The sequence below is a fragment of the Brassica rapa genome, chromosome A09 (genome assembly GCF_000309985.2).
Source record: "Brassica rapa cultivar Chiifu-401-42 chromosome A09, CAAS_Brap_v3.01, whole genome shotgun sequence".
In the NCBI taxonomy this organism is placed as follows: Eukaryota; Viridiplantae; Streptophyta; class Magnoliopsida; order Brassicales; family Brassicaceae; genus Brassica; species Brassica rapa.
Genome location: NC_024803.2, coordinates 36642775 through 36666662, shown reverse-complemented (window position 1 = coordinate 36666662; position 23888 = coordinate 36642775). Strand labels below are relative to the sequence as shown.

General features: G+C 36.5%; 5 protein-coding genes across 7 annotated transcripts; 4 read left to right on the top strand and 1 right to left on the bottom strand.

Annotated features, from left to right (window-relative positions):
• The first annotated feature begins 20 nt into the window (after positions 1-20).
• On the top strand, positions 21-6224 carry LOC103841739 (probable serine/threonine-protein kinase SIS8). Of its 3 annotated transcripts, none has more exons than XM_009118294.3 (17): positions 21-341; positions 829-1161; positions 1282-1485; positions 2052-2228; positions 2395-2645; positions 2795-2914; positions 3048-3137; positions 3234-3326; positions 3528-3620; positions 3844-3964; positions 4335-4614; positions 4793-4916; positions 5031-5050; positions 5133-5289; positions 5414-5702; positions 5786-5858; positions 5932-6224. In XM_009118294.3, the coding sequence occupies exons 2-17, from the start codon at positions 910-912 to the stop codon at positions 6012-6014; spliced, it is 2427 nt and encodes an 808-aa protein (XP_009116542.1). In that variant the 5' UTR covers positions 21-341; positions 829-909; the 3' UTR covers positions 6015-6224. The 3 variants fall into 3 exon arrangements, with proteins under 3 accessions (XP_009116542.1, XP_009116541.1, XP_033135971.1); XM_009118293.3 differs by having other exon boundaries at positions 21-358; XM_033280080.1 differs by lacking the exon at positions 21-341 and adding an exon at positions 417-437.
• Positions 6225-6460: 236 nt separating this feature from the next.
• LOC103841738 (trihelix transcription factor ASIL2) lies at positions 6461-9114 on the top strand. Its single transcript, XM_009118292.3, has 2 exons — positions 6461-8138; positions 8797-9114. The coding sequence occupies exons 1-2, from the start codon at positions 7268-7270 to the stop codon at positions 8835-8837; spliced, it is 912 nt and encodes a 303-aa protein (XP_009116540.1). The 5' UTR covers positions 6461-7267; the 3' UTR covers positions 8838-9114.
• Positions 9115-9383: 269 nt separating this feature from the next.
• LOC117128214 lies at positions 9384-11269 on the top strand. Its single transcript, XM_033280166.1, has 2 exons — positions 9384-10114; positions 10955-11269. The coding sequence occupies exons 1-2, from the start codon at positions 9929-9931 to the stop codon at positions 11126-11128; spliced, it is 360 nt and encodes a 119-aa protein (XP_033136057.1). The 5' UTR covers positions 9384-9928; the 3' UTR covers positions 11129-11269.
• Positions 11270-12199: 930 nt separating this feature from the next.
• Positions 12200-14001, top strand: LOC103841736 (F-box protein At3g57590). Its single transcript, XM_009118291.3, has one exon. The coding sequence runs from the start codon at positions 12681-12683 to the stop codon at positions 13854-13856; it is 1176 nt and encodes a 391-aa protein (XP_009116539.1). The 5' UTR covers positions 12200-12680; the 3' UTR covers positions 13857-14001.
• Positions 14002-14086: 85 nt separating this feature from the next.
• Positions 14087-16917, bottom strand: LOC103841735 (TPR repeat-containing thioredoxin TTL4). Its single transcript, XM_009118290.3, has 7 exons — positions 15827-16917; positions 15568-15763; positions 15296-15483; positions 14868-15207; positions 14596-14788; positions 14404-14510; positions 14087-14323 (listed from the first exon to the last, which is right to left on the bottom strand). Exons 1-7 carry the CDS (start codon positions 16669-16671, stop codon positions 14171-14173), a joined length of 2022 nt encoding a protein of 673 aa, XP_009116538.1. The 5' UTR covers positions 16672-16917; the 3' UTR covers positions 14087-14170.
• Between the last annotated feature and the right edge of the window lie 6971 nt (positions 16918-23888).

Here is a 23888-nt window from a genome sequence, read left to right as displayed (position 1 = left end):
AAAACACGTGACTCATCATCTCGCACGTGATCCCGGCATCGTCACTTTCGTCAGTCGTCTCCCTCTCTCTCTCTCTCTCTTCCTCTCCTTTCCCTCCTCGCCTTCCTTCATCACTTTCCTAAAATCGCATCACTCTTTTTCTCTGCTCCCAACCATCAAATCCCAAATCACTCTGATTGTTCTCCTGTGCGTGCGTGCGTGTCTACGTAACCCGTAGCTCTTTCGATTATCTTTGATCGTGCGATTGATCTTCTACTGCATCCGCCCTTAGCAGTGAGATCGAGTTATAGAGTTTGATTTGGAATGCTCATCGTGCCGAGAAGTTCGATCGGAAATTGAATGTGTGGATCTGATTGTGGTGATTTTATACAAAAACCCCTTATTTGAACTTTTCTCGTAACTGCATCTGCCTTAGCTGTGGGTTGGATCGATCTTAGATAGGGTTTCTAGATGGTCTTTGTTCTCTTCGCGGCGGTTTAAGGTCTTTGTGAGTTTTGCGTTAGGGTTTGATTTCGCATTGAAACTTTCTGGGTAGATCGAACGGGATCGCACTAATGAATAGTCGTACTTAAGAGGATTGATCTAAGTTAGCTTGCTCTATAGTTTATTCGATTATGATCCTTTCAATATTCTAGCGTTGACCTAAGAGTGAGATTGGATTATTTCATTCTCTCTTGATTTTGTTTTTTAGTTTTGGTTTGATCCTTTTGATCTTTTCTTTTTCCATTGAGTTTAAGCATTGCACTAGTGAGGTTGTGATGAGGAAAAACTAGTTTTTTTTTTCATTTATTAGTTATCTTATATACCATTTTTCGTTTCTGTGTACAGGTTTGATGCTTAATGTCTAACTGTTCCAATTATGGATAAGTAGGAGCTGATATTTATTGTAGACTTCAAAGAAATAAGGCAATGGGAGAGAGACGAGATGATGCTGGGCCATCAGAGCAAGGACCTTCGAATCAAACCTGGTGGCCTTCTGAATTTGTTGAGAAATTTGATTCTGTTCATTTAGGATCATCGCAAGAGGAGACCTCTAGTACCAAAGGCTCACCCAGAAATCTTGCTCAAGATGGGCTGACATCTAATAGTGCTTCCAATATTCTTTGGAGCACTGGTTCTCTTTCTGAGCCCATCCCAAATGGCTTCTATTCCGTGATCCCGGTAAGCTTATTAGCTCTGTTCTGTAACGTTTCACTTAGATACATGTCAATACATTGAAGTCTAGAATCTTTTTATTTCATACTTTCTTTTTCTTAATGTTAGTTTTAAAATTTTCTACAGGATAGTAAATTGAAGCAACTATTTAATAGCATTCCTACATTGGAAGATCTTCATGCTCTGGGCGAGGAAGGTCTAAAGGCTGATGTGATTCTTGTTGATTTTCAAAAAGACAAGAAGCTTTTCAGGCAAAAGCAGTTGATTACTAAACTTGTCAGTGGATTGAACTCAAAACCAGCTGCTGTTATCAAGAAGATTGCTGGACTGGTAAGAGCGGTTGAGTTACTTTGTTTAAATGTCAGTTTTTCTTAGTATATTTCTTGATGCATTGCATGCTTTATCATCTCATTCGCTGATGGACCTAACTGCGATGCATGTTTTATAAATAGTAGTCGTTTCCTGTAAATAATCACTAAATGACCATTTTGTTTCGTTATCCCAAAACTGCATGCAATGATATTGATCATATACGGATAAAACTGAGGTAGGAAGAGTTGAGACAAGTTGTCTGTCTAATGAAAACTAATGCTGAGAGTGTCCGTTATAATACTAAGAAAGAGGCCACGTGATCCTAGCTTCTTTCTTTACTAAGTTGTGAAACTATTAGTAAGTTTCTGTTGCGTTTGAAGATAAACTTCTCCAGACTATTAGTATCTTTCCTTAAATCTTTCTCGAAACGCCACTTGTGGATTTTGCTTACTCAGAAAAGTGCTAAATTATGAAATGTGTATCTTCGTTTGCCATCCCTTTTCTCCTGCATCCCATTTTAAGCAAATCAAAGTTATAGATGCAGTACGAGCTAGCATAATACCTTTGTTCAAATTGCCTGGCAGGTGGCAGATGTTTATAAGCAACCTACTACTCTGCATAGCCCGGCAAAAGCTACGCAATCTCTTGAAAACTGTGGTATTCAACTGCTTGGCCAGATCAAGAATGGCTCCTGTCGGCCACGAGCTATCTTATTCAAAGTTCTAGCTGATACGGTTGGTCTTGAAAGCAAACTTGTAGTGGTAAGGATTATAACATGATTAGTGATCTTGAGTATCACTTCACTTTTTTGCATGTGATTGATTTGCTTTTATAAAGGGATTATTCTCGAGAAAAATATGATCATTGCTTTAGTTCCGAATATTCTGACAAACTTGCTATTCTTTTTTGGTTTATTTGTTTGATCAGGGTTTGTCAAGTGATGGAGCTGCTGAGAGTGTAGACTCATACAGTCATATTTCAGTTACTGTTCTTCTTAATTCTGTGGAAATGCTGGTTGATCTAATGCGGTTTCCTGGTCAGCTTATTCCTCTATCAGCCAAGGCAATATTTATGAGCCATATCTCAGCGGCAGGGGAAAGTGATTCTGCAGAGAATGACTCTTGCGATTCACCTCTGGAGCCAAATAGTCCCATGTTTGGTTATTCAGATCATGAAAAGTAAGTAGTAATTGTAACTTTGAACTGTTAAATCTAACTGCAAGAACTTGCAATTAGTTTTAAAGTGTAGCGCGAACCTTAATTTACTCAACCTTTTTAAATACTCAGGGTTTTGGTGTGCAGAGTTTCTAATTATTGTTGTTGTACAGTGCAGAAAAAGATGAAAACCTTCTGTTTCATAGGAAACTGGAAGGGTCTCCAATTATGTCTGGTCCACCATCAAGAAATATGCTGTTACGATCTGCCTCCACGCTAGAGAGAAAATTAAGGTGATAAGCCTTTGTTGTTATTGTGTTTTTGTATTATGAACCAGCCCAGGGTTTAAAGATGCCTTATGCTCTATATAAACTGAGAAATGGAATAGATGATAATGTATTAATATTTGTATGTTATATTCTCTAGTTTATCACCGAGCGAGTCAAACATTGCAAATGAGTTTTGGCGGCAGAACCGGAGAAAGGTCATTGCTGATCAGAGGACTGCTGGTTCCAGGTTACTCTCATCCCAGTTTGATGTTGGATTTCCTCATCATTCAAAAAATTCCATTCTTCTTCAGTTTCTTAGATGGTTAATTTGTATCACCGACAGCCCCGAGCATCTTTCCTTCCGAACACGTACGAAGTCCATGCTAAGTGGCGACAAGAACTTGGCACAAGATGTCACCGGCAATGTTGCCACAAGGTTGGTTTTGTTTTTACGTTTGGTATGATTTGACCTTTCAGTTTTTAAAACACACAATTATTGCTTCAAGAGGTCATGGTGTATGTTAGTCTTTTTAGTGCTTACGGAGTTCTTTTGCCTAGTTTCTGATATAATAATATAGTGTCAAAGAACTTAGCTTGTGTGTAAGTTAGTTAAATATTCTTATGTATTCATGTGCAGCTCTAAATCTGTTGGAGGAGCGAAACTGGAAACAAAGAGAATAAGGAGGAGAAGCATTAGTATAACTCCTGAGATTGGTGATGATATCGTCAGGTGTGTAGTTTGTTATGGCTCAGTGACCTTCATATGCATGGCAGGGCCAGTATGACGGTTTTTGAAGTGTCTGCATTCTGGCTATATACATATCGATAAAGCATTCCATATATGAAACTAAATCTTTTTAGCAATTGCTATGATCGTTACGACGTTACCTCAGTGCAGAAGGAAGCTCCAGTGTTTAATTTTTGTTTAAAAGTTACTTGCTAATCTTTTTCAGGGCAGTACGAGCGATGAATGAAGCATTGAAGCAGAATCGCCTCTCAAAAGAGCAATGTGATGATAGTTCATCTCCTAGCTCTCCAAATGACAGAGCCGAGGGCCCTCATCTCCAGAAAATTGTACGTAAATATCTATATAAAACAAAGCTTATTGGTACATCGATTACTGAAGATATTTTGAGATATTTGGCTATGATAGCTTGTAATTATAGAAATTAAAATACTAAAAAAAAAGGAACTTCGGATGCAGCAGCATTTTATGAATTTCACGATATGAAGCTTAAATTCCTAGAAAAATGATGTGTTTAATCCGTAGGAAAACAAAAAAAAAGCATCCATTTTCTGTTTCAGTAACGCACAATAATCAATTACAAGTAAATGTCTGTTTGATGTTGCAACATGCTGACAGTTATGATTCTTGGAACATTTACTCAATTTGGATAATGACTTGGGAATTTTTGTGGCTTAACTAGACATTGTCTGCTTTTAGGTCTCTGGTTTCCATCTTGATGCCCATGACCAAGTGTCTGGAGGAAGGTCGACTCTTTCCAGGGAACCTTTTGATCCACAGAAGGCAATCTCACTACCTACGTCTCCCCAAAACTACCGAGGGCAATCCTATGAAAGGAGTGGATCATCACAACGTAATATAAGTCATATATGGGATAAAGTATTGGGATCTCCCATGTTCCAGAACAAACCATTATTACCATATGAAGAATGGAACATAGACTTCTCTGAGCTGACGGTTGGGATTCGTGTTGGAATTGGTAAAATTTTAGCTCAATGTTTTTGAATTGGGTTTATGCGTTCTTATAAAATTGTTGGCCATATATTTCTTTCAAGAAAATTGACTACGGCTTTCATCTTGTGTTTCTTTACTATCCTTCACTTATTTACTTTTGTATAAGCAACCCCACTAAACTTCTTTTTTATTCTTTCTTCCAGGATTTTTCGGAGAAGTCTTCCGTGGGGTTTGGAATGGAACAGACGTGGCGATCAAAGTGTTCCTCGAGCAAGATCTTACCGCCGAGAACATGGAAGATTTCTGCAATGAGATATCGATTCTTAGGTATGTCTCTAGACTTCTTCTTCTGTTTTATTCAAATGTAGCAATAACTTCTGGAGTTGTGTTCTGACTTTCTTTCCTGCCTTCTCTTTCTGTATTCATATAACTAACTACCAGCCGACTCAGACATCCCAACGGTACTCATCTATTTCTCTAAATTTTCATTTGTAAGATTTTTATTATCAGTTTTCGTTAACTGTGATCTTTGACTTCGTGTAGTTATACTGTTCCTTGGAGCATGCACAAGGCCTCCACGATTATCGCTGATCACTGAGTACATGGAAATGGGATCTTTGTATAATTTGCTGCACTTGAGTGGACAAAAGAAGAAGCTAAGCTGGCGGAGGAAGCTAAAGATGCTACGTGACATTTGCCGGTAAATTTCTTTCTTTCTTACAAAAAGTTTCATGATTCCTTCCAAAATAGGATCTCGAATTATATCCCAGTGAGGATGAAGTATTCATTTTGTAGTAAGGATGTTCTTATAAACATTTTGCAAGGGGGTTGATGTGCATACATCGGATGGGAATAGTACATCGTGATATAAAGAGCGCAAACTGTCTTTTGAGCAGCAAATTGACAGTCAAGATCTGTGATTTTGGGCTATCGAGAATAATGACAGGCACGACAATGAGAGATGCAGTCTCTGCAGGAACTCCAGAGTGGATGGCTCCTGAACTTATCCGCAATGAGCCCTTCTCTGAAAAATGCGATATCTTCAGCTTAGGTGTTATCATGTGGGAACTCTGCACTTTAACCAGACCTTGGGAAGGAGTACCACCTGAACGGGTAACATAACTTACCAAGAAGAAGACTCCACCATAGTGACATAATCATGTACATATTTAAACAGTTTCTGCATATTTTTTCAGGTTGTTTACGCTATTGCTTACGAGGGAGCTCGTCTTGAGATTCCTGAAGGGCCATTGGGAAAGCTTATTGCAGGTCTTGTGACTTCTCAAAGTGTTTTTTTTTTCTTTTCTTTAATTTTTTTTACTGAATCTGTGTTTGTTTGCAGATTGTTGGACAGAACCGGAACAAAGACCGACCTGCAATGAGATACTTTCTCGTTTGCTGGACTGCGAGTATTCGCTTTGCTAACTTCTCTCAAAATCTTTTTACCTTTCTGTGAATAGAAACTTTGCAGTAAGAAGAGGTTTTCGTTTTTCTTCTTTGAGTTTGTACAAAAGAACTTTTGGGCGCTTTCATATCCGCAACAAGCTTTGTGGAACTCTTTCTTGTTTTGCCATTGCACATTAGTGAAATGAAACCCTTTTGAAAAAGAAGAAACAAAAGTATACTTTTTAGTTTGCAGGTTTCTCACTAAATGATCAACGAACTTTCAATTCTTTTTAGTATTCATACTGGACCACGTGAAGCTGGCTACGAGTTATTATAGACTTAGGCTAATTAAGAAGGATGTAAAGCCCCATAAGGTTAGTAGTACCAACTTAGTACCCTTGCATTGATTTTCATTTAAGACAATTCTAAGTTTCTAATCGTATTTTTGTCACTTTTCAAGCCTATCACTTGCATCATAGTCTTTCTAATATAGCAAGCAATGCATCAATGTCATGTCTTAGCAAAATTTTATAGTTTGAACAAATTTTACTTGGCATCACTTAATATTGCACAGTATGAATATTAAGAGAACTAAAACCATATATCCAACTAATCATATTTATGAGTTAATAACTTTGATTTTCATCTTCGGTATCTGAAAATTTCATCAGTAGAAAAAATATTACATTTACATACCATTTTAGAGTATATTAACACCAATTCATTTCTTATATTACATTGTTGGAAATATATATATATATATATATATATATATATATATTATAAGAATTAATCAAGGTTAAAAATACATGTATATATAGAGGTTATTTCACCCAATTTCATTTTAGACATAAGGAATAAGTACCACACGGTACAGAAATAAACAAAATTTATAAAATATTCAGTTTAACTTTTAAAAAAAAATCATAGATAAACGTGTAAATAACTGTCATACATTTTAAAAAAAATCTAAAAGAATTATAATCAAATGTGATTAGACTCGCCTATATATTATTTCCATAAATACTTAAGTAAAATAAATAAATTTTATTCACCAAACTTTTTAAGAAGTTATATTTTTTCTAAATTACAAATTAGCAATATATATATACTAGCTGAGGCTGGCTCATTTAGCTGACTCACGGCTTACTACATGCACACAAAGCAGAACCACACTGGTTTGTTTTTTAAACTCCTCCGTCCTCCTCAATTCCGTTACCGTCACCGTCCACCTCCGTTACTCTCATCCTCACCGTTCATCCTCTCCGATCTACCTCCCCGTTGTTAACCGTATGAAGCACGCCGTCAACGGTTCCTTTTCTCCGGGATCTTCCCGTCCTTCCCCGTCGACGCTTCCCCGAGAAGACTGCTGGAGCGAGGAAGCGACCTTCACGCTAATCCAAGCCTGGGGCTCTCGCTACGTCAACCTCAGCCGCGGCAGCCTCCGTCAGAATCACTGGCAAGAGGTGGCTAACGCCGTCAACGACCGTCACTTCAACACCGGCCGCAACGTCTCCGCCGCGAAATCGCAGCCCTACCGCACCGACGTCCAGTGTAAAAACCGGATCGACACCTTGAAGAAGAAGTACAAAGTCGAGAAAGCTAGGGCTTCCGGCGCCGCCGCCGGCAGCGGCGGCTACGTCAGCACGTGGCCTTTCTTCTCCGATCTCGACGACCTTCTCGGAGAAACGTTCCCGACGTCTAGTGCCACTCCGTCGCTGCCGATGACGGTTGTTCCGGTTCCGGTCGCTCCACGATCGGCGATCCCCAGACGTCCGGCGCCGGCGCCGGCGATTATGAGAATCGGCGGGGAGAATTTGCTCGGATATCGCGGGAATCTCAACACGTTCGCGGCGGCGGCGGCGGCGGCTGCCTCTTCTCCGGCGTATGAAGATGATTCGGATGGGTCAAGGTCGAGATCGAGCGGAGGAGGGAAGAGGAAGCGGGAGGAGAAGCAAGGCTACAAGGAAGTAGCGGAAGCAATAGAGAGGCTTGGGGAGATATACGAGAGGGTGGAGGAGAGGAAGAGGAAGGAGATGGTGGAGCTGGAGAAGCAGAGGATGCGATTCGCTAAGGAGCTGGAGTGTCATAGGATGCAGCTCTTCACGGAGATGCGTGTTCGTCTTCACAAACTCAGGCGTACCAAAGGTCCGACATCTTCCGGTGAGACATGAAGCCCTTCTCTCGCCGTTGTTTCTTTGCTCTTTTGTATCTCAGGCTTGGTTGCAATTCCTATAGCATGATTGGTGATTAGTCCTTGTGAATCCGATAGGTATTATTCAAGAACTGGAATGATCCAGTTTCCCGACAGTTTAATACTTGGAACAGAGTATTGGTTCTGTCTTCTGTTTTGTTGCAATGTTACTTGTGTTTCTTATTACCAACTGACATGAGAATTAGTTGAGTAGCTGTCCGTGAGCTAGAAAGCTGAATCTGTTTCTCTGTTTACTGCTATTGAGCATTGTTTTCTTAATTGCTATTCTAATTAAGCATGATGGCCAAGAAGTTTAGGTACTAATTGATTCGGAAGTTTGGAACTAATGGTATCTATGTGACTGTAAAATCTCAACTGTGACCAACTTTGGTTTAGTGATCAACAAATATTGCTTGTAATTTGGCCATTTCATTACACACTAGACCTTGTTTTTTTGTGTATTTTTCATGTCTCGTCACAACCTATTAATCTCTACCTGTTAATTTGATGAAATAGCTCTTCCCATTACATTTTTAACCCAGTAGAACTAATCATCAGCACCAACTGTTGTATCAATTTTGTTTACACCATTTGTAAATAATAAGTGAAACTTGTCTGTCGATGCAGCTCTTGAGTATGGGATGATGGATTTGCCAAGTTCCTTTTGAGTATGGGATGATGGATTTGCCAAGTTACTTGTAAGGGGTAGGCTTCCTTGTATTTTTGCTTTCAGCTACGACAACTCTCACTCTCTTATCTCAACAATCAAACATTAATTGGTCTAATGAGCCTTATGTAAATCCTGCGGTCATGTTTTAAGTGCCTGGTGTTTTTTTGGGGTCATGTGCTTGTGATTTACAACAATAATATCCATGAGTGATGAATTTGTGATTGTAGCACATTGATGAACAAGAAGTCAGCATGTAAATTATAAGATGTTTTATCCTTTGCTTCTGTAAAATATACCTCTCTCTATCAGTTAGAAAAGCAAAATCGATCATATCCAAAACTATTGTTTAAAATATCAAATCGGTTTAAGCCGTCCCGTCATAAATCGGTTAAAATTGGTTTAAAACATCATAAATCGGTATAATCATCCTAAATTGGTATAGATTAGTTAAACTAAGTAATCCCACTATATAAAAGGGGCTATTTTTAAGCTTCCTAAAGCTATCCACAAGGTCAAAATATTCAGGACCAATGAAATTGCCACGTCACTGGCTGATTGGGTTTCAAATTAAAATCACATGATTCACGATTGGGCTTCGTGGGCGCAACCTCATTCTCCGACTCCGTAATTTCGTTTCCAGCCATCATCCGAACTCAAGCCAAATCAATCAGATAATTCACTTTCTCCCAGCCCAGCCCACTAACCCATCTGCGAAACCCAAGCCAAATCAATCAGATAATTCACTTTTTCCCAGCCCAGCCCATTTATACTAATCTACGTATTGTTGAGACTGAAGCCAAAGCGTACACAGCTTTCTCATCCCCTGAATAACCTAATCGCCGTCTCTCTCATTTATCTTTCCCTCATGGCGATTCACTTCGTCTTCCCCAAATCTTCCCGCAAAACGCCTCCGATGAAAGGGCTGGAACTTCAATGTTCTCCCTTAAAGCCTCTATTCAAGATCCCTACAGACCTTCCACATCCCACCATCCGCCTTATATCTAGATGCCTATTTATATCCTCATGTCTTTTACCTCAGATCCTACCCTTATCTTTCTCTCCTCAGATCGTTAGTTCTAAATCGTAATCATGTCGAAAGAGGCCGCAATCCGCACCGGCGAATCTTCTCCTCCCCTCCTCTTCCGACAAGTTTCACCGGGACCCGGAGATTCCAACATGCAGTTTCGGCTTCTTCATTTCTGGGATGCTCGCAAGAATGTCAAAGGAGGACCAGGGATCATTCTTGGGATCGAGCTCCTTCTGATCGACGCAGAGGTTTGTTTTCATGTTTCCTTTTGGATGTCGTTTCCGCTTCTGAACCGTGATTATTTAAGCGTGTTTTTTAAAAAAAATTAAATCAGTGATGTTGAGATGTAACTATATAGGCGTATTTTGATCAAAACTTAATTGATTGGTTTGCTATGAAATTATATATGCGTCTGTTGATAGAAAACTTGATTGGTTGGTTCTGGTCTTAAGCGTATTTTAAATTTAAAAAAATTGATCAGTTGTGTTGAGATGAAATTATATAGGCGTATCGTACTATACAACTTGATTTGTTGGTTCTGGTCTTAAGCGTAGCGTATTTTTTTTTTTTTTTTTTAAAATAGATCAGTTGGTTTGAGATTAAATTATATAGGCGTCTGTTGATAGAAAACTTGATTGGTTGGTTCCGGTCTCAAGCGTATTTTTAAGCAAAAAAATTGATCAGTTGTGTAGAGATGAAATTATATAGGCGTATCTTGGTAAAAACTTAATTGATTGATTTGAGATGAAATTAAGCCCTTTAGTAGGATCTTTGAAAAATAAAATGATCAACTGGTTTGAGCTGAAATTGTATAGGCGTATATGTTTTTAAATAACCTGATTGATTGGTTACAACTCCTATTAGTGTATCTTTGAATTGTCTTCATGTTCAAATGAGCGTGTCTTTATCAGAACTTAAACTGTTTTATCAATCCTGTTTTGTTGTTTTGCTAACTCACCGCAACTATCTTTGTAAAAAAAATTGATTTATCAGCTTGAAATCAGACTAGCGTATCTGTGATAGGTATTACGATTGCCCCAATACTTTTAGATATTCGACTGACCCAATATTGACTATATGTTATGCAGGGTACTGTGGCTCAGGGGTTCATCGGTCAGAACCGTCGCAACCAATACGAGAAAGAGCTTAAGCGTGGGATGATCTACACACTGACAAATCATTATCAAGCGAGAGAAAGATCACTCAAAGAAGAGATGATAGTGAGTCTCTATTTCCAGATTACAAAGGACGCACGTTCCTGAGACATTTAACCTCCAACGCCTCAAGCGATCCTTGGTTGGCAGTCTTCTCCGCAAAGCCAGCCATGATATAAACGCATTATGTAGAATATGTTCCTTGAACCAAATAGTCTTGTGCCAATATTTGTTGTTGATAGTGTTTATATTCTTTTCTGACATTAGTATCTATATTTTTTAGTAAACTGATCCAAAGAGATTAATTTGTGGAGCTAACCAAACAAGGATTATAGTGTTTACTTTGGAAAAAGTAATAGGTTGAATGATAGATGGCGTGCGTGCTTTTTCACATGGAAATCTGCACATATATTAAAATCGTAAGATTTGAATTATAAAGAAAATATAGTGTATATGACTGAAGTTGGTCCATTCTGAAACTAAAGATGGCTAAAATTCTTCTTTGTCAAAATGCATAGATGTGAATCTTATATGAATAGAGTTCTCCATTGCTTATAACAGTGTAATAAACTCCGTGTGTAAAGGAGAAAAAATGTTATATAAGTGAAAACAAAAGTTATGATTTTTTTTCTTGTGCCTATAGGCTCTTTGCAATTTGAAGAATAAAGAAGATATTGTGTGAAAATCTTTGGCTCGGTCAAATTTTATCCAGTTGTTTATAAAACTGTTGTTATCTGATTCATGTAATATTTCAGTGTTGATTTAAAAGCCCAAAAAACTCATCTATACTGACTTTTCGATATTTTTTTCTGTGATTTGAATTTAAAAAGAGATAAAACTTTCGATAAGTTATGTAAACTCAGAACAAGTATTTAGCTTTAGAAAGCATTTACATGTTTCAAACTTATAATATATACATATATAATGTTTAAAATTATGCATATAAAACATGTGTAAAATGTGCCTGAATATGTTTCTCTTCTTTAATGTGTTAATTGTACTATATATAACATTATTTTAAAATTTCAAAAAGTTTATGTCACATACAAAAAACCATAAATAAAAAATATAATTCTCTATTTTTAATAAGAAAAATGAAAAATTAAAAACATATAAATTTAAATTAAGAAAAAATAACATTGAAAAAACAAGAAGTTAATGTAAAAGAAAATACCGACAAATAATATTACAAATAAAATAAATTTATAAGATACAATCCGCGCGAAACGCGGAAAAAATCTCTAGTAATATTAATGTAAGTCCATAAGTTTGTCTGGTTTCGTTTTTTGTATATTTAATTGTTATAAATCATCAACCTAATTTTATAATTAAGCCTCACAAATCGAAATATCTTATATCATTACTTAATTTAACGTTGGGTGAACAAACGACTAGTCATTTTTGTTACTTAATTTAACGTTAGGTGTACAAAATTGTAACGTTAGGTGTATACAAACGAGTAGTCAAGGACAAGAAAATGGGTTTAAGATTGTTAAAAGCCCATGAATAATGGGCCTAACTAAGTTACAAGCCCACCTCCATGAGATCAACCATAAATTAAAAAATTTAGGTCAAAGTCTCTCTTGTGAATCTCATTAATTTATTCGCCCGACACACTTTGCCCCTACACAGCAGACAAAGACAACAAAAAGCAAATACAATGACTCCCTTCTTCACTACAGATATCACCACCGACATCTTCGCGAGACTCCCTGCCAAATCAGCCGCCAGGTGTCGCACTCTCTCCAAGCAATGGTCCTCCATCCTCAGCACCCCAGATTTCGCCGAACTCTTCCTCACTCACTCCTCCACTCGTCCGCGTCTCCTGTTCGCCGTCGAGCGAAACGGTCTCTGGACCTTCTTCACTTCCCCTCAGCCTCAGCCTCAGTCCTCTCATTCTACCGTAGTAACCGCCGAGTTTCACACCAAGTTCGACGGAGACGTGAGCCGATACCTCTGCAGCTACGCTTCCGGTTTGATCCTCTTCCCCGACGTGTGGATTCCGAGTAAAAGTGACGACACCAACCCTGTGGTTTGCAACCCCGTCACCGGAAAGTACGCGACTTTACCTTACCTGAGCATCTACAGAAAGTCGCGAGCTTTTCTAGGGTTTGACCCTGTCGGAAAACAGTTTAAGGTCTTGTCGGAAGATCGTCCCTTTTGTAGTCAAAGCGACCATCATCAGGTTCTGTCTTTAGGAGAAGGAGGTGGTGAAGAGTTGAGTTGGAGGGTGAAGGATGATGGTCCACAATACGACCATTGTTTGTCTGAAGCGATTTGCATCGAGGGGGTTTTGTATTACTTGGCCGAGAACTTTAGTGATCCACGTGTGGTTGTTCGCTTTGATGTTCGGTCTGAGGAGTTTGAGTTCATCGAAGCGGGTTGCTTTTCTGGTGAAGAAGTGGCTGTGAAGTTGATTAACTACAAGGGGAAATTAGCTGGTGTTGACTGGAAGTATCTTAAAGCTGATGATGAGAAGATTGTTCTTGAGTTGTCTTTGTGGGTTCTTGAAGATGTCGAGATGAACGAATGGGTCAAGTCTGTTTACGTTTTGTCTGAGGAGAAGATTGTTCGTCGTTGCAATTTCTCTGTTGCTGGGATGACTGGTGGAGGTGAGATTGTTTTGGCTATGGACTACACTACGAAACCGTATTACGTCTTCTTCTTTGATCCGGAAAAGAACACTCTCAGAGGCGTTGAGGTGCAAGGGTTTGGAGATAAGCTTGAAGCGCTTGGGACTCGTGGGAGGGTTCGTGTCTTCGTTGACTATGTTGAGGATCTAAACGTTCATGATGGGAAGCAGCTCAAGTCAAGCATCTCTGCTCCAGTGAAATGATGAATTAGAGTTTCTAAATGTGATCTACCGTTTAGCTAGGCCATCTCTACTGGAAATAATATTTAACAGACTATGTGTCTTTCAGACTTTTATGATCATAATTGAGATATTTAAGACACTGTCATATCGTTTGGTACTTATTTTAGAGTTTGTGTTATGTAATGGTTAACTTATAATAGGGTCTATCTATGAAACTATGGTTTTGTTTTTCAATAAATACCCAATTAAGAAACAAAATAATGAAAATTTCAATTAAGAAAAAATGGCTCTTTGAATCAATTTACGTTCATGAATCAATTTAAGGAAAAGAAGTGTTATAAGAGGAAATGCTTAACGTTGTCCTCAAGTAACTTGTGACTAGGGCATACCATTTCCTTCACTTTCTCTCCATCTTTATATATCTTAAAGGTTGGCACTTTCTTGATGCTCTCTGCTTTAGCCAATGCCAAGCTCTCATCCACATCGACCTATATATAAAAAAAGGTTTAAAAACCATATCTTATGTAAAAAGAACATAACATTTGAGCATAAGAACATGTGGTCGTACCATGAAGAAATGTACTAATGGATACCGCAAGCACAAGGTGTTGATGAATGGTGATATCGCTTCGCTTTGTCGGTTTGATGATGATTTGAAGTAAAACACAGAGATTCCTGAAGCAAAGAAGCTACCATTTGTAAGCAAATGGAGAACAGAAGAACCTATAAACCTTATAAGTTCGCAAAATGGGTTACTTACCGGGAAGTGATGTCGCGGTTTTGAACTTATCTAAATTCGAAACCTCTTCAACTTCATTATTGTATCCCAAGTACTTATGTTCTTCAGATTTGTTCAGTAATGCTCTCTGTAAAGACTCAGCAACCTCACTATCTCCTGGAAGTTCCTTTCTCAACACCTCATAGTCTCTAACCGCATCATCCCATCTACCAAGCTGCATATAACACAACAGAATAATCAATCTCCATAACACTTTCAAAACTCTGTTTTCCAAAAGAATCTTTAAACCCAACCTTTCCATAAGAAGCAGCTCTTCGTAGAAGAGCCTTAGTGTAACCAGGCTGGATCCTTAACGCTTGGTTACAATCATCAACAGATTGGTCCCACACACCGAGCTTAAACCAACACGCAGCTCTATTGCAATACAGAACCGAGTTGAAAGCATCGAACTTGAGTCCCTCTCCGTAAGCCACACTCGCTTCTGAGTATCTCCCGGAGGTGAAAAGCTCGTTGCCACGTGTACGAGCTTTAGCCACATTGGTTACATTGTTCAAGACTGATACTACCTCAGGGTTGTTGTTGCTATGATCAATCTTCATAGCTCTCTCTGCCTTTACAAGAGCATTCTCAAATCTGCAATGAACCTAACATCTCTACTCACTCACCCAAGAACCAAACAAACACTATTAATAAAAAGAATCAAACGTTGGTCGAAGCTCACCTTCCTAACGCCATATCAACTTGAGCTTGAACACAGAGCACGTAGGCATCACATAACATACCAAAGAGCTTAGCTTGAGTATGATGATGATGATGATGATGATCCAGTCTCTGAATGGTGGATAGACACAAATCTGAATCCTTTATCTGATGAAGCCGCAACAAGGCCTCTGCTTTACAAGCTACAAGCTGCACATTCACAATCAAACACTCACTAACTGCTTCAAACAGAACACAAAGAATCAAAACTGCAACACGTATTGATCTGTCTACCTGAGGAGAAGAGTCAGCTCCATTAGCAATAGCTGCATCGACTTCGGTAATCACTTTCTTCCAGTCACTCATCTTTCGAGCCTCACTACACAATCTGAGATGCTTCTCAAGTGTCTGGACCCGCTGCAACTCAGCTTTGTCGGGACATTGCCCGGAGAAACAAAGGTGACGTCTTGCATTCTCAGCTTCTCCCAATCTAAACCAACAAAAGATCAATTCCTTTACCGATCTATTACAAGAACTGTAGTAAAGATCTTACCTGAGATAGAGAGAAGCGAGTCTCTGGTGAGCTCTAACGTAAGAAGGATCTAGTCTCACAGCTTCAAGACACTCTTTAACAGCTTCTTTCAACCTCCCCGACGCAGCCAACGCCGCCGCGCGGTTGCTTCTGTAAGCAGGATTCTCCGGCGACATTGAGATCGCTCTGTCGTAAAGCGACAACGCCTCTGAGAAGTTCCCTTTCCTATACATATCGTTACCCGCCTTCTTCACCTCCTCCGGATCACGCGTCTCCGGCTTCGCCTTCCCGCCGCCGCCGCGCACGATGTTTCCGTGGCCGTAGTTGCCATTCCCCGTGAACAGAGTCTCCGGTTTAACGGAGGCGCGTGAGGCCATTCCGGTCTTCGGAATCTTCCCCGACGGACATATGTTCCCGCTCGGCACAACGCCGGGGCTCGGCGACGTCGCGCCGCTTCCTCCGCCGCGATTTTTCACCGGAGAGAAGGCTAAGCCGGAGTATATCAACGGCGTTCCGGCGGAAGCGGATCTTCTGTGACCCGGTTTTGGAGTCCGGTTCTTGGCTCCGGATCCGGGTGCACCCGAACCGGACTCCGACAGCTCGCCGGAGTGGCTCCGTTTAGCTAGCTGAGAAGTGACGGAAGGTTTGCCGGAAGCAGAGCCGGAGGAGCTTGAGCTGCTGCCGCTAGCGGCTGGAGTCGCGGCGGCGGAAGAGGAGACACGTGGCTTCAACGGATAGTAGAGTTCTCGGAAGTCCGGTTTGTTGATGACGTCATCGTCATCTCTTTGGAAGTTGAGAGAATCACGGAATCTACTGGAAATGGAGTCAATGGAAGGTTCCAACGAGTGTCTTCTGTAATGTGACATCGTTTCAGAAACCAAATCTAATGGCTTCAGAGTAATAAGAATGAAGGAAGAACAGTTCGTGAAGAGAGAGATAGATAGAGAGAGAGAGAGATCTTGTGATATATAGCGAAGAGGAAATTAAATGAAAGGGTAAAAATCAAAAAATTTAAATATAATTAGATTTTGCGTTTTAAGTTTTTATTAATTTAATACAAAGGACTAGTTCTGAGATTAAGACATTGATCTTCTTCTTCTTCTTGTGATCATCAAGAGGCACGAGCCGCTCTTGTCTTCATTGACTTCCGTGTCTTTCACGGCTGCTTTGTCGTTAAAAAAAGGGTAGACTGTGTAATTTAATTTTTTTTTTAAATGTACTATAGAGACTGAGTATGGTTGACTTTGTGGATTATTACGTTTGAACAGAATATTTAGATGAAAATTCTATTTGCCGACCACACAAAAATAAGATTTTTGGAAACCTAATACTACTATTCAACATGAGGCAATAGTTTTAACATTTAATGCATCCTGTGATTTTCGATGTGTAATACAGCAACCACACCTAAATCATGTTGACCATCCATGCAAGGCTGCAACTAATACAATGACTTGTACATAAACTATACCGCCAGTATAAGAATTCACAGTTAAAATGATCTGACTACAAATTAGTAACTAGTTTGGTTCAGTGTGGGTTATAATATGTCATAATATGACCGTAAGTATGGAGTTTTGGTTGATAATTTATAAAAGTTTTAACGATGTTACATATTGAATATTTTATGAGTTCCTTCTATGGAGTCACAGTTCGCGAATATATGCCATCACTCTTTTGTTAGAAAAATAATTTCGTTGAACTTCGTATCAGAAGTATATAATACAAGAGTCTCCCCTGCCGCTGTCATTAGTGAATATTTACTTGTTGTGATGGTGAAAGCTAAGGTGGAAGTTTATGTTATTGAGAAACTAGATAATGTTTGTTGTTCTCGTTTGCTCAAAGAACTTTGAGTGATGCTTAAAAAAAGAAAATGTTGAGTGTGTTTAAATTAAACTTGACGTTCAATTTTTTTTTTGTTGTTGTTCAAACTGAATAATATTTGTTGTTCTCGTTTGCTCAAAGAACTTTGAGTGATGTTCAAACAAACAAACAAAAAACTTTGAGTGTGTCAAAATCAAGAACTTGACATTCAAAGTATATATGAAGAAATATCAGATTTTAAATGGGCAGTTTGTTGATAGAAACCTATTTTCGTTTGTTCACGTTGGACATGAATTTTTTTGTGGAAATTATTTGAAAGATTAGTCGATTCAGATTAAAACTGTGAATAATACTAATACTATCACCATATATCATCAAGAAACCCATCCTCATCGTTTTATATGATCAAGATTAATTATTGTATGTCTCTTCACGACCTAGTTATGTTCTTTTTCATGTGTTGTATGTAACTCTTGCATGTACAATTCCAATACAGAAAACTTGAGGACGAAATCTTCTTTTCCAACAAATTTATTCAGCAAACTAGCGGCTAGCTCCAAATATTGTGAAAGATTTTTGAAATATATGAATAATTCAATGTTACAAAGTGTTTTTGTGACATAATACTACCATATACAATGTTTTGTGAAAAAAATAGCATATGAAGATTATATTCTTTATACATTCACCCGAAAATGAAAAGAAAAAAAGCATAATTCTATACGTAGAAGAGAGCAAAAGAACAGAAACCAAAATCAGAAATCATGGAAAAATAAAGCAAAAGAGATGTGAAGGCTCATTTACTGATGCGTAGCTATTAGCTGGCATTCTTCAAAAAGAAAGCCTGCTAATTTCATTTTCTTTTATTTCTTTGAAGTAAATAGGAAAAATATTTATTTATTTGTAACTTTAATTGGTGTACATTTATTTGTTTTTTCCCAAAAACATATTTAATTATTTATTATATCGTTCGTTATAGGCTTATAGCTGAATAATACAGAACAAATAAAGCATAAGTATAATGAAGTCCCGAATAGGGGTACTGTTGTAAATAAGCGCAACTCTGGCCACGTGCAGAGAGTGACCATGCCAGCTGTTTCTTAACCTCTTTGCTACAGTTGCCAGCTAAGCACGCCGAATGTATTAACGCCGTCTAATAAATTTAAACGGAGTAATCTCCGCTAAACCGGACGGAATAAAGAGAGAGCGGTCCCATATTTCCGCCAAACCAATATGGGCGACGGACATTTCCCCATACCAAACGGTCCGTGACATGAGTGGCTCCAAATTTCGGATCAATCAAACCGGCTTTTTTCAACTTTGACCAGAACTAGAATGTAGAAACATCAAAGTACATATTCATAACAAAAAAATATTGGTCCCCAAATAAAAATAATCATTGACCGATGGGCACCTTTCACATACTTGATTTTATTCATAATAAGGAATATTTAAAACTCATTATTGATTTTATTTATTTCATGGGGTGATTGGTTGAGATATAAGAAGTGACTTTAGCTATAATTTTCATCTACAACCTTAAATATTATCAATCATGCTTTATCTTGGTTTTTAAAGCTACAACCAAAAAATTAAAGTTACAGCAAAAACACACAAAAATTGGTTGTAAACATTTTATTTTCTAAAGCCCTATTTTTTTAGCTGTAGGAAATTTTAAAGATACATCACTTAAAGCTAAATCAAAAATTCTACAGACAAAATGCTAAAGTAATTTTTTTTATAGTTACAACCCAACCAATCATCCCCCATATATATATATTTTTTTTTCTTCTTTTTTTTTGTATATTAAACCTTGTTTTGGCGCTGGAAGTGAAAAAACTTAAAACATATGGAACACCTATCGTTCAGGAACAACATTACAACCATTTTTTCTCAAAAGAAAAACTACATTACAACAATTTTAAAAACGTATTAAATTATAAAAGAGGTATAGGTATCTTGGAGTTACTATAAATAGAAAATATAGATGAGGTTCTAAAAACAATGAGAGTATTAATCCCATGTCAAGACCATGTGGCCAAATCATTTTTCCATAAAAGGATTAAACAAAATACCAAATAATATTAATGTTGGCCGCAATTTATGACCCAATCAGAATCGATAAAAGTGGGAATGATGAGTAAAATTGTAATTATGAGTGAGTGGTTAGAAGGTAATTATGGTTTTAAATCTTCTTAGACCATCATACTCGGTGATTACTGATTAGAATAATAAACAAAAAGTTGTATTGAAAACACAAAGGAGAAATCAGAAGAAAAAACAAAAAAAAAACAGAGAGGAGAAAATCCCCTTTTCCTCCCGTTGGGGAACATACTATATACATAATTAATTTTTTATTTATAAGAAAATTAGTTAAAATAATGCTCCTAATGTTTTCAAGGCATGGTCTTAATAATTGTTAGTGGTGTGCTGGAAGAACAAGGACCCGCATATATAGGTATTTTAAGAATCGAACATGACGTGTGCTCAATTGTTATCCAATCAAAAATTTCACGACGCAAAACAACGAAATAACAACGCTTGGGTTCAATTCGCGGTTGGTAAAGAGATTACGCTTGTAACTACCGTCACTCGGATTCAATTTACGATGGAAATTTACGATGGAAGAGACTATTTACAATGTTTGGGTTTCCGGTAAAAATGTAAAACAAAAAAAACAACGAAATAACAAAAAAGAGTATACAATAAAAGGTAAAAAAAAAACACATGTCAACAAGAAAAACACAGATGAACTTCGTTAATCGTTATGAAAAATACACCGAATACATAAGTAGTCTACGTGAATATTTTATAACTTTTAAGTATTGTTTTTTTTTTTTTGTCAAACTAACTTTTAAGTATTGTTTATATCTCTAAAAGTATAGAAAAACTGAAGAACTTAATACTATCTTAAACATCTCGCCATGTCGGATATACGGGATGATAATTTTGTTGTGTATGTTTCTAATGTTCACTAGAAATAATGCTCACCAAATGACGACGGTTGTATTAAAAATACTCACATAGGTTGATTCTTCGATCTCAATTTTATTAATATCGAGCTGGAGATTTTTATTTATTGAAGGATCTACTTGCTTACAGGATTAACTAGACGTCACAACGATCTAGGCACCTAATAGAAAAATATATGTATAGTTCCAGCAATTATATATATATGTAATATTCTGATTTGGTCTAACGGTATATGTAATTAACAGAGTAAATAAACAAAATGATTCTTGATAGTATATACAACGACAAATAAACCACGTATGTGTATTATCTGTTTAAATTGTTTTATTTTAATTAACGACAAACAATGCTTGGCTATCTGGTCATTAAGGGTATCCAATGTTTCATCATTCATATTTTTATCTCATAACGAAATGATGTCAGTGCAAATACAGTAAGTAAGAATATATGTAGATCGCATTACCATCCAACTCGCATTTTTTATATAAATGAAAATGTTGCACGTTTAATCGACACTGCTCTAGACAAAACTAGTTATTTATATTATCTGATCTTAACTAATACATTTTTACTTTTTGATGCACACAGTTACATGTATGTGTATGTGAAGACTAATTAAAAACATGTTTTAGAGTTGTTATAATATGTTTATCAAATTGAAATTATATTTTTGATGCATGTTGAAATCAATAGAGTTAATTTGGATCGTGTTATTTTTCCGAATGATAATAAAACATTGTATATATTAATTTGAGTATCAGTTATTATAGGTCCTTTTGTCAAAGTACCAATATATGAATAACTACTGTTCATATCCTTTATGGTATAATTTATAAAAGGTAACGTAACCTAATACCATTAGTATTCTGTCAATATACATTTATCAATAACGGAAATGAGAAAGAGAAATATGCAAGTAGGCTTATTTATAAGATATAATAAATACAAATTATATAGTTATATTAGTAATTAAAACCATTAATCAAGTTAATAAGATTATTGCAGTGACCCTTATTGGTTGCCACCTTAGGTTTTATATGCTCGAGCATGTGAGCATATGCTCACAAGCTGTGAATCCTCTTCTTTATCATCATCAATAAACATCATTAGTTAAGGAGTTTATTCAAATTGTTCTTTTTTGGTTTCTTATAATCATGAACAAGGAAAAAGTTGAAGAGCTTTTCGTATACTATGCACGATTGTGTGCTGTTTGTTTAACATTTCACATGCCTGTATCGAATTTAAAATATATTTCTTGTTAATCGGAACAAGTTTGATATAAACTCGAGTAAAGTTAGTTTCTGATTATATACATGTTTCCACGTTATTCCATAGTTTACTTCATTAGGCAATAGAAAGTAGTTAATAAACTAAGAGCACCCCTTCAATATCTATCTCAAATTATCTAAAAGTATATTTATGTATATGTTATATTATATATGTGTATGTAACTTCGGGTTCTAAATTTTACGGGAAACATAACCAAAAATATCATCATAACTAGTTACTTTAGGTCACGATTCCCGTAAAGTTTAGAACTCCGCATTTACATACACATATATAATATATATACGTAAATATACTTTTAGATACTTCGAGGTGGATACCCTTAACGGGAGTACTCTAATAACTCAGTGACGTCTTAAACGATTTAATAACCTTGGGTAAAACATAAAATATGGACTTTTTTACCGTCGTCTAACATTTCTCATTGCATTTTTAAAAAAATTGAACCACAAGAACCTTTTGGTATTAATAGAACTTTTTTTTAGAAAATGTCTTTATATGAAAATTAGACTTTATAAATTGGAAAATTGGAAATGGTAAACCATACATAATTTTTATTGTTGTCTTTGTATTATTTTTAATTTATTATGGATTTTTTATTATAATTTCACCAACTATTTGATAAACTAATATAATGAAATAGGTTTTTATAACTCATAAAATAACATTAAAAAAATTTGTGGATCCATGAACCCATGGCAAATGTCTATGTTGTCATAGGTAAGAGCCGACCCTGTTAATATACGAAGGTCGAGAATCTTTTACCTAAACATATATCAAAACAATATGAAAACATCTTAAGAATGTTTCATGTTAACTGTTGTTTTTTTTTCTTGATGAAAAGTATTAACATGTATAGGGTTACTTGTATATGGCGAATATGATTAATGTAGATATCAAGGTTGAACTGGTATTCAAGAAGAAGAAAAAGAGGTTGAACTGGTATTACTGTTGACAGAAATAATTACAAAACATTGGTGTCAAATCAAGATCATGTATGATTCTTGACACTAAACACCAAGATTTTGTCTTTATTAACGAACCAAAAATAATCAAATTAAAAGGGTAATGATCTCTTCGTGGGATTCCATTAATTACTCAGTAAACCTTTTTCTTCAAAATTAACTAAATGTATCGTATTAATTAATAGTCATGCATTTCTAGTGTTAGAATGCGCTAAACGACATATTATTTTTGTTTACTCAGTCAGCATACGTCACGGAGACTAGAGAGATGATCGATACATATTATAAGCTTACCCCAAAACTTTGGTTATCATCTACTATTATTTTTGGTTACTCACTTATCCGTTGGACACCAGGACGTTAAGAACTCTGGAAAGCAAGTTTGAACCGAGAAGATAACAGTTTGTTTTTAGTGTTTTTTATAGGATAAATGAAATGAAATGTGGGGAAAGAAGTATACAATATGATTGGCTACACATGTTGGTATTCTCTTTCTCTATTTCTTGAGCCACACTATCATATGATTGGAGGAAATTATATTTGTTTATTTTGATTCTTTTCTCTCTTTGTTCACATAAGCTTTATGGATTTTTTTATATCTTATTTTAAAAAAGAAAAATGGAGGGAAAGGGAAAAAGACTTGACATATCATGAAAATGTGCAGAGGCGAGGGATAGCACATGTCATTACATGTGATTCTAATAATTTAGATTCTTTCATTTCACAGTAAAAAGAAAGACAAAAGCATTGTGCTCTGCCAAGTCCTATCTTTAATTTTGAATAGAAAAGCACAAATTATTTCTGATTGTAACAATATGTATATAATAAAAATTGGAAATTAATGACTATATAGTATATACATATATTCACTCCAATCCACATAAATATTTTATAAACCTTATAGATATTTATATTTATACACATAATTTTTTTTTATCATTTGAGTTATAAACATCATAAATCTTTACCAAAAACATCATAAAATAAAATGTTTATAATTTTTTTTTAAACTTATAAAATGATTTTTTATAAAA

Bases quoted from the DNA above. Each gene is read 5' to 3' on its own strand.
- LOC103841739 (XM_009118294.3), top strand. From the start codon at position 910: ATGGGAGAGAGACGAGATGATGCTGGGCCATCAGAGCAAGGACCTTCG. The intron at 1,486-2,051 runs GTAAGAGCGGTT...ATTGCCTGGCAG, and splicing joins TCAAGAAGATTGCTGGACTG to GTGGCAGATGTTTATAAGCA. The intron at 5,703-5,785 runs GTAACATAACTT...ATATTTTTTCAG, and splicing joins AAGGAGTACCACCTGAACGG to GTTGTTTACGCTATTGCTTA.
- LOC103841738 (XM_009118292.3), top strand. From the start codon at position 7,268: ATGAAGCACGCCGTCAACGGTTCCTTTTCTCCGGGATCTTCCCGTCCT. The intron at 8,139-8,796 runs GTGAGACATGAA...CTGTCGATGCAG, and splicing joins CAAAGGTCCGACATCTTCCG to CTCTTGAGTATGGGATGATG.
- LOC117128214 (XM_033280166.1), top strand. From the start codon at position 9,929: ATGTCGAAAGAGGCCGCAATCCGCACCGGCGAATCTTCTCCTCCCCTC. The intron at 10,115-10,954 runs GTTTGTTTTCAT...TATGTTATGCAG, and splicing joins TCCTTCTGATCGACGCAGAG to GGTACTGTGGCTCAGGGGTT.
- LOC103841736 (XM_009118291.3), top strand. From the start codon at position 12,681: ATGACTCCCTTCTTCACTACAGATATCACCACCGACATCTTCGCGAGA.
- LOC103841735 (XM_009118290.3), bottom strand. From the start codon at position 16,671: ATGTCACATTACAGAAGACACTCGTTGGAACCTTCCATTGACTCCATT. The intron at 15,208-15,295 runs GTGAGCTTCGAC...GGTTCATTGCAG, and splicing joins GTTGATATGGCGTTAGGAAG to ATTTGAGAATGCTCTTGTAA. The intron at 14,511-14,595 runs GTAAGTAACCCA...TCTTTGCTTCAG, and splicing joins AACCGCGACATCACTTCCCG to GAATCTCTGTGTTTTACTTC.